Below are 13,928 nucleotides of genomic sequence, written 5' to 3'. Positions count from 1 at the left end.
TCCCTCTACAGGTAGTACCATGAACATTTTCTACTGACTGCTGGAAAACAATATAACACTATGCAACACAGTAGGATGAACACATGAGAGATGCGGTCAACTACAAGATACATGTTCAACAGCAAATTAATGTGAAGCAATATATGCCATGGCGAAAGGGAGCGCAAAGTAGTTGGTTAGGCTGCAAGTATTTTCCAGCCTGAACGTTTCTCTATTTTTGGTTATGTATTGAAGCTTTTTTTCAGAGAACAATGTTCGTTCTTTGAATACTTGGCAGTGAGGACAACGTTCCCATGTTTGATTTATTGTTCCTCCTAATCTAAAGGCCGTTGGTTTGAGAAAGAAGACAAACGGCAAAATAAACACATTATTTTACAATGGAAAACGACTAAACCTTGGAATGAGACGGTACATTACCGTGACATCCGGCAATGTTAAGACGTTGAAATGCGCCGTTTACGTTGGTTTGTGGTTTCCATTAGTTACGACAGCCACAAAGTCAAATTGGGTATATCGTAAAAATTCATGAAAACAAAATGTTTAATTTTGGTCTTTTTTGTAAGGTTAGAGTTAGCCAAAGTTAGCCGTGTGGTTAGGATTAAGTTTAGGGTTAGGTGTCAAATCACATTTTAAGAATATCAATTGTAGAAATAGGCGGAGTTTATGAATTTGTGGCTGTAGTAACTAGTGACGACCTTGGTTTGTGGATGCTCGATCGAGGACAATAAAATGTCTTTGGGTGTCTGTGATTGGACCGGTCATTGACTGGGGCTGACTGATGTTTTTCCAACAGGAGATATTTTGGTGAGAGATCTATACGAGTTTGTTGCTGCTCGCGGGAGGAGATTCCAGTATCTCCATGCGCCGCACTCAACACTGTGAGGTTAGAATACGTGACCGCAAAAACAGTTTTATGGATATATTCTAAGTTAAAATGTTCTCGAATATTTTTGTAAAACTGCTGTTTCATGGTATTTACATTTCATGGTGTAGTACAGATGTGCACACCTACTCAACTATATTACTTCTGTGTTTTCAAATCTTTCCAAATGGACATTGTGCGTTTTTTGTACCCTATTGGACCGGAGTAGCCTATACAGTAGGCTTCTAATACTCTAGTGCTGTCACGCTCTCACCTCCTGACAATTCTTCATGCAGACGGGTATTGTTGAATGCATGTCATTTTTTTGTTAAACAATATAGTCTGTAGTTTTTTGTAGAATGTAAATTGAGAGTTTGATATTTTTTCTGATAATATCCGAAAACATATATAATTTGAATATGTCTCCAAAATACATTTCTAATGTTTTTGGAAAAGACTTGAAATTGTTGTTATCACTAAGGAAAATAATTTTCCATTCAGCCTTTAAAAAGGGATGATAATATAAACAAAACAATGACAAAAATGTCTTGGACCATGGTAAAAAAGTGGATTGGGTGCAATATATTTTTATTGGCACTCTTGGCAGTGGGAATGGCATTTTCCGGTGTCTTCAACACTTCAGACAAAGATATTTTTACGGATGATTTGGTGCCTTTCAAACTCACTCAGGGCAAAGCATCAGAGCATCGAAAACTTAAATCTACTGATTCTCATCCCAACCTATATTTCAACCAAGTGAATGTACAGGTTTTGAGGCAAAGATCCTCCAGCACACACAGCCACATTTTCAAAGTAATCAGAGCAGCGGTCATGACCATGCTATCCAACATGCCCCTTTACGTACCCCCTGCAAAACATGAGGAGTTTACTAGCAAGTGGAATGAGAAATACGGGAACAACCTACCCCCCCTCGCTCTGTATTGTCTGCTGTGCCCAGAGGACTCAGGTGCCCTGCAGTTTCTTATCAAGTTTATGGATAAAATGGCAGATTACCCGTCCTGGAAGGTGATCAGCGCTCCCAATGACGAGGTGCCCATGGCACACTCACTCACTGGGTTTGCCACAGCCTATGACTTTATTTACACTTTCCTTGATGAGCACAGACGGGATGTTTACCTCAAGAGAATTCGGTCTGAGACAGAGGAGCTGTATGAGACGTCTAAGTATAGGGTTTGGGGGAAACAGTATCTCCAAAATCACCAAACCACTAATATATTAGCTATCTTGACTGGGGCTATTGTGGTCGGCACACATGACGACCCAGCAACAATGGTCTGGAAACAGGTATCAGTCAATTATATGGAGAAGACCATGTTTCTCCTAAACCACATTGTGGACGGGTCACTAGATGAGGGTGTGGCTTATGGAAGCTACACGGCCAAGTCTATCACGCAGTATGTGTTCTTAGCTCAACGTCATTTCAACATTGACAACACACAGAACAACTGGCTGCGGGAACACTTCTGGTTCTACTATGCCACCCTGCTGCCAGGCTTCCAGAGGACCGTGGGCATCGCCGACTCCAACTACAACTGGTTCTACGGCCCAGAAAGCCAGCTGGTATTCCTAGACACATTTGTTATTAGAAATGGCACTGGGAACTGGCTCGCCCAGCAGATTAGAAAGCACAGGCCCAAGGACGGTCCCATGGGCCAGTCTTCTGCCCAGTGCTGGACTACCCTTCACACGGAGTACATCTGGTACAATGCCCATCTCACGCCACAGCCTCCCCATGGCTTTGGCAAAGCCAGGATGCATATTTTCTCCAACTGGGGTGTGGTGACGTATGGAGCTGGGCTGACCAATGGTCAGGGTAATACATTCGTCTCGTTCAAATCTGGAAAGCTAGGTGGCCGTGCTGTGTATGACATTGTTCATGCAAAGCCATATTCATGGCTGGACGGCTGGAATAGCTTCAACCCAGGGCACGAGCACCCGGACCAAAACTCCTTCACTTTTGCCCCTAACGGACAGGTATTTGTGTCTGAAGCACTTTACGGGCCTAAGTACAGTTATCTGAACAATGTGCTGGTGTTTGGCCCCTCTCCCAGCAGCCAGTGTAACGCCCCATGGGAGGGCCAGCTGGGGGAGTGTGCTAAGTGGCTGCGCTGGACAGATGAAGGGGTGGGAGATGCAGCTGGGGAGCTGGTCGCTGCCTCCTCCCATAGAGACACCATGTTTGTGAGCGGGGAAGCAGTGTCTGCCTACTCACCTGCCATGCGGTTAAGGAGTGTGTACAGGGCCCTGGTGCTGCTCAATTCCCAGACCTTGCTAGTACTGGACAATGTCGAGAAGTGGGACGATTCACCCGTCACCTCACAGAGTGCGTTCTTCCACAACCTCGACATAGACTTTAAATATGTCCCCTATAAATTCATGGACAAGTACAATGGGGCGTTGATGGATGTGTGGGACGCCCATTATAAAATGTTCTGGTTTGACAGTCAGGGTCTCAGCCCAGACACTAGGATACAGGAGGCAGAGCAGGCGGCAGAGTTCAAGAAGAGGTGGACACAGTATCTTAATGTCACTTTCCCCATGAGGGGCACAGTAACCAGAGTGGCCTATGTGATGCATGGACCTTATGTCAAAGTGTCCAACTGTAGATTTCTGGACAATAGCAAAAATGGTGTCAGGCTATCTCTAATTATAAACAACACAGAGAAAATAGTTTCCATTGTAACAAACTATAAAGACATAGGAGCAAGATTAAGTTATTTAGGATTTGGGGGTTATGCCAAAATGGAGGACAGACATCAGATAATTCGATATGGCCTGGGGATGCAACTTGTTCCCAAACAAAACACAGGGGACAATCAGCTGTTTGATTTTGGATTCACAGTCAATGTGATAGCAGGGGTGATACTTTGTGTTACTATTGTTTTTTGGACTCTGCAGAGAAGGTTCTATGTGTACTTCAGTAGACTAATGCGCTATGTTCTCCTCTCTGTGCTCATACTGTGGATAGCTGAGATGTTGTTTGTGTCGAACACCTGCGATCAACTCCTCTGTGGCGTCAAATGGAAAAGTGTCAGCACTGATCCAGAGGTCAACAAACAAATCAGACTTTATGATCAGCATCGCTTTCCCCTGCCAACTGTCGTCATAACGACCCTGCCTGGCTCGGGATCGGAAATGCTTAAGCACCTTTTTGACAACAGCTCCGACTTTGTTTACATACGGGTCCCCACGGAGCACGTAGACATTCCAGAGACCGAGTTTGAATTTGACTCACTGGTCGATGCCTGCGAGTGGTCCCGATTGGACGCCCTGCGCGGACGCTTCAAGATCATTCAGGGCTGGCTACACTCTCTGGTCCACAACACCAAGCTGCACCTGCAGAACATACAGCTGGTGGAGAGTAGTAAGGCCAAGCAGCCCCAGGGAGCCCCAGGCCTTGGCAGGGACAGGAGGAAGAGGACCAGGAGGAAGGAGCCTGCTGCGGAGCTGAGGGGCAAGATGAGAGGCAGCCTGGACCGGGACGCAGAAAACGTCAGGGATATGAGGCTCCATGTCAGTGAGTACCCCAACGCCCGTGTGGTCCTCAACATGAGGAGTGGCAGCTGGGGGCTCAAACTCCCCTTCATTCAGGAGGTGGTGGGCCCGTCCCTGAGGGCCATCAATATAGTCAGAGACCCCCGGGCATGGATCTATATCATGCTCTTTAACAGTAAGCCCAGCCTTTACTCCCTTAAGAACATTCCCCAACACCTGTCCCTGATATTAGAGGAGGATGGTTGCAGTACCAGAGACGGGTGCTCAGCCTCAGCCCCGGAGTTCAGAATGATCCGGAGGCTCCTGGCCCACTCCGAGGTCAACTCTGTCCTCCTGCTGGCCCACCTGTGGCTGGCACACACTGCCGCAGTGCTCAGGGTCAGTGGGAGCCTCCCAGTAGAGGCATATCTCCAGGTAAGGTTTGAGGACATAGTCACTTCCCCCCAGGAGACGGCTGAAAGGGTACACATGTTCCTGGCGGTGCCAGTCACACCGGCGGCCCTCAACCAGCTCATCTTCACCACCTCCACAAACTTGTACAACTTGATGTACGAGGGGGACATATCACCAGCTAACATTAACATATGGAGGCAGAACATGCCTCGCAAGGACATCAGACTGATAGAGGACACATGTGGGGTGGTCATGAAAAGACTTGGGTACTCCAGGTTTATCAGCTAGTTACCGCTACTGCTGCAGGTCAGCTGATATGAGGTTGTCTTGTTTGTAGCTCTAATATAGAATTTTGCACTGACCAGTAATCTAGTGATGTCATCAGTAATCTGAATCACTGATGGGATTGAAGAACACTAGGTAAAAAAAAAAATATATATATATATATATATATATATATTGTATAATTAAGTGATAATCAATGAGGGGCTATGCGTTTTATGGAAAATAATGAACAACATCGAAGATGGAAGGTGTTTACCACACGCTAGCGGAGTGGAACTGACCTTCCACGGAGTGGCATTATTTTCCAGAGAATCCATAGAGCCCCGAGTTGATTATCCCTTTCATACCATGGCTATAAATTAACACATTTGCCACTAGAAATGTGTTAATTCACTGAAGTAGCTAGCAAGTTTACTAGATAGATACAGTAGTTGCTGTGGTAACCAAACAAACAGACTTGCTAGTTTAGCTAACCAAACCATTAGTCCTAGCTTGCCATTTTGAAAATCAAATTCACCAACGCCAATAATGTTTTTAATTTGACTTTTGCTTTCAAAAGCAGCTCAAGCAGAGAATATGTAAGAATAAACTATAGCCATTGAATTATATTGTGCAAATATACCGTGCATTATAGGGAAATAATGCATGCTCTAGAATGCCCTTCAAGCCAATCAGAAACAAGTATTCAAAAATACCATGGTATACGCACTATTATTTAACTGTGTTCTGGATTTTACCCTGTTACATTGTATGTGCGTGGTTTTAATCACACATGATACCTTGTGAGGGATGTTTTACATTCAAATTTGTTGAAGGGGAACTTTTAAAACTGAATGTATTTGATTGTGTTTTCTCCCCATTATCCCCTGGATAATTACTTTGAACACTCTGAGTGAGATTTCCATCATTTGATGTCTAATATGCAGTTGTCTCTTAAAAAGACTCTGCAAAAATACTGCAAAGTCTAAAAGTAGAAATAGAGTATGTTCCTAGTGCTTGATTGTTATATAAAGTTAATAATGTAGACTGGATTTTCATATAAATGTATACTGGAAATGTTTAACGTTAGGCAAATATGCTATGAAGGAATTTTATTGGTTCAAAGATGTAATGGCATGTAAATGGTTTAGCACTTCGCAGAGATTTCCTCAGATTATCTGTGATTGACTACATTTTAAACCTTTAAAATCAAGTTGACGAAGTAAATCACTTGAAATGGTAATCATAGGCTGTTGGTTTTCTGGAGGAAAAGAAAATTAATGCCTTGATACAAACACACACCCCAAAATGAATATGGAAATGAATATAATTATATAATGATCCATTGAGTGAGCTCTATAGAGATCAAACTGGGCTAAACGACAGCCCTGACACAGTTTTTCTGAGCAATTCCAAAGCATTCCCCCAGCTACCAATATTAATCTGCAAAACGCCATAACTGGGGCTCTGTTTTTATTGCTGCGTTATCTTCATTAGACAGTAGAGGAAATGCAAATTACACAGGTTTTCATTTCCTGTCACGCTCAATCAGATATCCAATGATCTTTCAGGACTTTGTCCCAAAACAGTTCGCTAGACAGCAGACTCCACTGGTTATGAATATTAGTGTTTTTTAAAAGGAAGTCTTGTTTTCTGGGTTGTTATGTACTATTCTGTAGCCACCAGTGTACATTACAAAATGTATGAGTCTTTCTGAGGTTTTATTTAATGCTTTATTAACCATGTACATAATTGGATATCTAACAACTTGGAAATAATGTGCACTCAAAAACAGCCAGTGTATGTAAAGAAAAGCATATCATACTGAGGCTATTGATAAATATCAGTCCTTTCTCAGCCAGAAACTGTCCTGGTTTTCCACTATGAAACAATGAAACCAGTGACTGCTTGGAAAACCTGTTTGATGTTGTGGTCTTTGAATGTGTGTAGACTTGGCAGTCATGCTCTCACTATGGTGTTGCAGTCCTGTTACCAACTCTGTTAGGCATTTGCTCGTGGGGATGTGTTTCCTTGCTTCTGTGGCCTTGAATTACAAACTTATTTCTTTACATCTGGTTTCAGTGGGCACCAGGGCATGATTCTGAGACAATGTTAAGTATATAAAATAATTCTTAAATAGAGTACATTGACAACCTGTGATTTCTCTGATTCATTGATTCACATTGTAGATATTTTTTGTAGTTCCTAAACTAGGCTACTTTGTCACTACTTCATAATATTTAGTTGTACCTCCTTTTGCACTCAGAACCACCTCAATTTGTTGGGGGCATGGACTCCACAGGGATGCTGGCACATGTTGACTCCAATGCTTCCCACAGTAGTGTCAATTTGGCTGGACGTCCTTTGGGTGGTGGACCATTCTTGATACACATGGGAACTGTTGAACGTGAAAAACCCAGCAGTGTTGCAGTTCGCCTGGCACCTACTACCATACCCCTTTCAAAATTACTTAAATATGTTGTCTTGCCCGTTCATCCTCTAAATGACAGACATACACAATCCATGTCTCAATTGTCTAAAGGCTTAGAAGTCCTGATCTTCATCTACACTGATTGAAGTGGATTTAATAAGGGATCATAGCTTTCACCTGGATTCACCTGGTCAGTTTATGTCATGAAAAAACAGGTGTTCCTAATGTTTTGTACACTCGGTGATATGGTAATCAAGGTATAATAAAGCTCTTTCTAGGAAACTGGTGACAGAAGCCTAACTGCATATATGTGTGCCATGCCATGCATAAGAAGGAACAGCCATTAAAATAAATGTACATATCACCTCTTCGCCTTAACGAGCTCTGTGCCACGTAAAACATGTCTCAACTAGAGCTGTGTTCTTAGCCCGTTAGCATTGTAGTCCGAATACTCACTCTCTCTCCATTACGAAGTCATTTCATAACTCATTTGTTCTCTATCCCTCTACTAAGACTCAGACATTGGTAAGGCTTTCCACTCATAATCATCCTTCTGTTCAAGAAATTACCTCAAGATAAGAAAAACATATCAAAGTAAATTATAACTTTGTTTTTGTTATGTGTGCTTACTGATTAAAACCTCTTGACGCACGCCAAGGATAGGGGGCGATTTTTGAAAATAATACGTGCCCATTTTAAACGGCCTCCGACTCAAACTCAGAAGCTAGGATATGCATATAATTAGTAGATGTGGGTAGAAAACACCCTAAAGTTTCTAAAACTGTTTGAATGGTGTCTGTGAGTATAACAGAACTCATATGGCAGTCAAAACCCCGAGACAGATCCTAACAGGAAGTGGAAATCTGATTTGCGGACTCAACTTCAGCACTTTGCCTATAAAACACACCGTGAGTTAGGATTAGTTGAGCACTTCCTATGGCTTCCACTAGATGTCCCCAGTCTTTACAACGTGGTTTGAGTCTCCTACGGTACAAACTGACCGAATGAGAGGCTGTGGAACGTGGTCATAGGGGGAGGGCCATTACCATTATGACGCGGGTGCCCCTAGCTACCCTCCCCTTTCGAAACGTTTAGAAAGACAATACAACCGTCCCCCTTGAATATTACTGAAGCTCTGGTTGAAAAAGGCCCTAAAGATTTATGTTATACAACGTTTGACATGTTTGAATGAACTTAATTACATCTAGACGTTCCGCTAGCGGAACACTTGCTCCAATATCCAATGATAGGCGTGGCGCGAATGACAAATTCCTCAAAAATCCCCAAACTCAAATTTTTCAAACATATGACTATTTTACACCATTTTAAAGACAAGAATCTCCTTTATCTAACCACACTGTCCGATTTCAAAAAGGCTTTACAGCGAAAGCAAAACATTAGATTATGTCAGCAGAGTACCCAGACAGAAATAATCAGACACCCATTTTTCAAGCTAGCATATAATGTCACAAAAAACAAAACCACAGCTAAATGCAGCACTAACCTTTGATGATCTTCATCAGATGACAACCCTAGGACATTATGTTGTACAATACATGCATGTTTTGTTCAATCAAGTTCATATTTATATCAAAAACCAGCTTTTTACATTAGCATGTGACTAGCATTCCCACCGAACACTGCCGGTGAATTTACTAAATTACTCACGATAAACGTTCACAAAAAACATAACAATTATTTTAAGAATTATAGATACAGAACTCCTCTATGCACTCGCTATGTCCGATTTTAAAATAGCTTTTCGGTGAAAGCACATTTTGCAATATTCTCAGTAGATAGCCCGGCATCACAGGGCTAGCTATTTAGACACCCAGCAAGTTTAGCACTCACCAAAGTCAGATGAAAAATGTTATTACCTTTGCTGTTCTTCGTCAGAATGCACTCCCAGGACTTCTACTTCAATAACAAATGTTGGTTTGGTCCCAAATAATCCATTGTTATATCCAAATAGCGGCGTTTTGTTCGTGCGTTCAAGACACTATCCGAAAGGGTAAATAAGGGTGACGAGCATGGCGCATTTCGTGACAAAAGAATTCTAAATATTCCATTACCGTACTTCGAAGCATGTCAACCGCTGTTTAAAATCAATTTTTATGCCATTTTTCTCGTAAAAAAGCGATAATATTCCGACCGGGAAAGCGTGTATACGTACAAAGAGAGAGAAAATAAAAACATCTCGTGCCCTCGTGCACGAGCCTGAGTCTCAGAGTACTCTGACCGGCCACTATCCAAACGCGATAATGTGTTTCAGCCTGGGGCTGCCTCGATATCATTCAGCTTTTTCCCGGGCTCTGAGAGCCTATGGGAGCCGTAGGAAGTGTCACGTTACAGCAAAGAACCTCAGTCTTCAATAAACAGAGACGAGAAGAACAATATCTTGTCAGAGAGGGCACTTCCTGTAAGGAATCTTCTCAGGTTTTTGCCTGCCATATGAGTTCTGTTATACTCACAGACACCATTCAAACAGTTTTAGAAACTTTAGGGTGTTTTCTATCCAAAGCCAATAATTATATGCATATTCTAGTTACTGGGCAGGAGTAGTAACCAGATTAAATCGGGTACGTTTTTTATCCGTCCGTGTCAATACTGCCCCCTAGCCCTAACAGGTTAATATAAATCATAACTTATCTGAAGATGCACTATCAAAGCAGAAATATTCATTTCATGGGAATATGTTCTAGCATTATCAGTATTGCCTTGAATAAAATAGGGGGCTTTAAAACCTCTTGAAGCGCTCGTCCCGCATGCGGGATCAACATCCAGCGAAAAATCAGTGTTTTGATGCTGATTGTGTGTAGCGAAGGAATTAACATTTAATCTCAACCATTGAAATTAGATATTCAAAGCCAATTAGTTTTACTATGCATATTATACTGAACAAAAATATAAACGCAACATGTAAAGTGTTGGTCCCATGTTTTATGAGCTGAAATAAAAGATCCCAGAAATGTTCCATATGCACAACAAGCTTATTTCTCTTAAATGTTGTACACATTTGTTTACATCCCTGTTAGTGAGAATTTCTCTTTTGCCAAGATAACCCATCCACCTGACAGGTGTGGCATATCAAGAAGCTGATTAAAAAGCATACATCATTACACAGGTGAACCTTGTGCTTTGGACAATAAAAGGCCACTCTAAAATGTGCAGTTTTGTCACACAACACTGCCACAGATGTCTGAAGTTTTGAGGGAGCGTGCAATTGGCATGCTGACTGCAGGAATGTCCACCAGAGCTGTTGCCAGATAATTGAATGTTCATTTCTCTAAGCTGCCTCCAATGTCGTTTTAGGGAATTTGGCAGTACCTCCAACTGGCCTCACAACCACAGACCACGTTTAACCACGGCAGCCCCAGACCTTCTCATCCGGCCACCTGTGGGATCGTCAGAGACCAGCTATCCGGACAGCTAATGAAACTGTGGGGTTTGCACAACTGAGTAATTTCTGCACAAACTGTCAGAAACCGTCTCAGGGAAGCTCATCTGCGTGCTCGTCGTCCTCACTAGAATCTTGACCTACAGTATCTGCAGTTCGGCGTCGTAACTGACTTCAGTGGGCAAATGCTCCCCTTCGATGGCAACTGGCATGCTGGAGAAGAGTGCTTTTCACGGATAAATCCGTGCAGATTGCAGACAGCATGTATGGCGTTCTGTGGTTGAGCAGTTTGCTGATGTCAATGTTGTGAACAGAGTGCCCCATGATGGAGGTGGGGTTAGGGTATTGGCTGGCATAAGCTACGGACAATGAACACAATTGCATTTTATCGATGGCACTTTGAATGCACAGAGATTCTGTGACGAGATCCCGAGGCTCATTGTCGTGCCATTCATCAGCCGCTTCACCTCATGTTTCAGCATGGCTCCATGTCACAAGGATCTGTACACAATTCCTGGAAGCTGAAAATGTCCCAGTTCTTCCATGGCTTGCATATCACCAGACATGTCACCCATTGAGCAAGTTTGGGATGCTCTGGATCGACGTATACGACAGCGTGTTCCAGTTCCCGCCAATCAACTTCACACAGCAATTGAAGAGGAGTGGGACAACATTCCACAGACCACAGTCAACAGCCTGAAACTATATGGAGGAGATGTGTCTTGGTGCATGAGGCAAATGGTGGTCTACCTGACACGGACTGGTTTTCTGATCCACGCCCCTACCTTTTTTTTAAGGTATCTGTGACCAACAGATGCTGATCTGTATTGCCAGTCATGTGAAATCCATAGATTAGGGCCTAATGAATTTATTTCAATTGACTGATTTCCTTATATGAACTGTAACTCAGTAAAATCTTTGAAATTGTTGCACGTTGTGTTTATGCAGTATTTTTGTTCAGTGTATATAAGAAGGAAGGGACTCAGTTTCAGTTGAGTAGCTGACTATAGCCATACTTTTCTCCCTGCTATCTGTATCCTCTGTATCCCTCACCAGCCCAGTATTGGTCCCAGGGGATCCTCTTTCTCCTGGCAGCCACCAACCCTGTCAACACTTATTAATTACCCTTTACTGCAGCCACCATCAGTCAAGACAAGCCTGGTGGTATTCTGGTGGGAAGCTGGATCATTGTTATGCAGTGTGTATAGCTGTAGCTGTGTACTACAGTATAGAGAGATACAATTTGTAAGTCGCTCTGGATAAGAGCGTCTGCTAAATGACTTAAATGTAAATGTAATACTATAGCCATTATTAGTCTTATGACTGAGACATGGTAGAAATGTAGAGTATAGGAATAGAGGGTACACATTGGGCTCATAGCCGGATCTTAGTATAGGTTCTCCTTGAACAGACAAGGGTACAGAGGATACAAGACCAGAAAAGTTATTTTCATTATCAATTAACAAAGTGTAAAGCAGATAGCATACCTATTGTCTCCAATGGGTTACTTTCACCTTGGCAGAATAATACCCGGCCATCAGATTCCTTCTCCTCGGCTGTGGTTGTTCAAATTTACCCACTGATGATAGAGTGAGCAAACCGCTCTCTGTTTGGATGTGGGGAGGCATGGCTCATTCCCATTGGTATTATTTTATTCTCTTGCTACACACAATACCCCATAATGTCATGTTTTTACAAATTCATTAAAAGTGAAAAACTGAAATGTCTTGTATTCAAGCCCGTTGTTATGGCAAGCCTAAATAAATTCAGGAGTAAACATTTGCTGAAAAAGTCACATAAGTTGCATGGACACACTCTGTGTGCAATAATGGTATTTAACATGATTTTTTTTAATGACTACCTTCTCTATGTATCCCACACATACAATTATAGTCTATTATATCTGAAGTATTTCTCCTGTCTTATCCGGTGTCCTGTGTGAATTTAAGTATGCTCTCTCTAATTCTCTCTTTTTTCTCTCTCTCGCTCTCTCTTTCTCTCGGAGGACCTGAGCCGTAGAACCATGCCTCGGGACTACCTGGCCTGATGACTTCTTGCTGTCCACAGTCCACCTGGTCGTGCTGCTGCTCCAGTTTTAAATGTTCTGCCTGTAGCTATGGAACCCTGACCTGTTCACCGGACGTGCGACCTTGTCCCAGACCTGCTGTTTTCAACTCTCTAGAGACAGCAGGTACAGTAGAGATACTCTGAATGATCGGCTATGAAAAGCCAACTGACATTTGCTCCTGAGGTGCTGACCTGTTGCACCCTCTACAACTACTGTGATTATTATTATCTGACCCTGCTGGTCATCTATGAACATTTGAACATCTTGGCCATGTTCTGTTATAATCTCTAGGAAGAAACCTAGAGAAGAACCAGGCTATGAGGGGTGGCCAGTCCTATTTTGGATGTGTCTGCACAAAATAGGACTGGCCACCTGTCATAGCCTGGTTCCTCTCTAGGTTTCTTCCTAGGTTCTGGCCTTTCTAGGGAGTTTTTCCTAGCCACCGTGCTTCTACACCTGTATTGCTTGCTTTTTGGGGTTTTATGCTGGTTTCTGTACAGCATATTGTGACATCAGCTGATGTCAGAAGGGCTTTATAAATGCATTTGATTTGATTTTATATGTAAGGTCCCTCAGTCAAGCATAGAATTTCAAACACAGATTCAACCACAAAGGCCAGAGAGGTTTTCCAATGAATGGCACCTATTGGTAAATTAAAAAACATCTAACATTGAATATCCCTTTGAGTATGGTGAAGTTATTAATTACACTTTGGATGGTCTATCAATACACCCAGTCACTACAAAGATACAGCCATCCTCCCTAACTCAGTTGCCAGCTTAGTGGAGTCTGCCACTAGTATAGTCAGTGTAGTTAGCTCAGCTATCCCCATTGAGACCGTGTCTGTGCCTTGATCTAGGTTGGGCAAAACTAAACATGGCGGTGTTCGCCTTTGCAATCTCACTGGAATAAAGACTCCATTCCTGTCGTTATTGAAAGAGATTGTGATATCTCAAAATAGTGATACTTAATGTTAGATCCCTCACTTCCAAGGTAG

At 42.6% G+C, this 13,928-nt stretch overlaps 1 protein-coding gene across 1 annotated transcript; it reads left to right on the top strand.

The window, feature by feature from the left end:
* The first annotated feature begins 712 nt into the window (after nt 1–712).
* Nucleotides 713–5,133, top strand: LOC106578731 (dermatan-sulfate epimerase-like protein). The gene has a single exon (XM_014157861.3). The coding sequence runs from the start codon at nt 1,397–1,399 to the stop codon at nt 5,057–5,059; it is 3,663 nt and encodes a 1,220-aa protein (XP_014013336.1). The 5' UTR covers nt 713–1,396; the 3' UTR covers nt 5,060–5,133.
* The last annotated feature ends 8,795 nt before the right edge of the window (nt 5,134–13,928 follow it).

This window comes from Salmo salar, chromosome 19, assembly GCF_965601325.2.
Source record: "Salmo salar chromosome 19, fSalSal1, whole genome shotgun sequence".
Lineage (NCBI taxonomy): Eukaryota > Metazoa > Chordata > Actinopteri > Salmoniformes > Salmonidae > Salmo > Salmo salar.
This window is presented reverse-complemented; position numbering and strand designations above follow the sequence as displayed.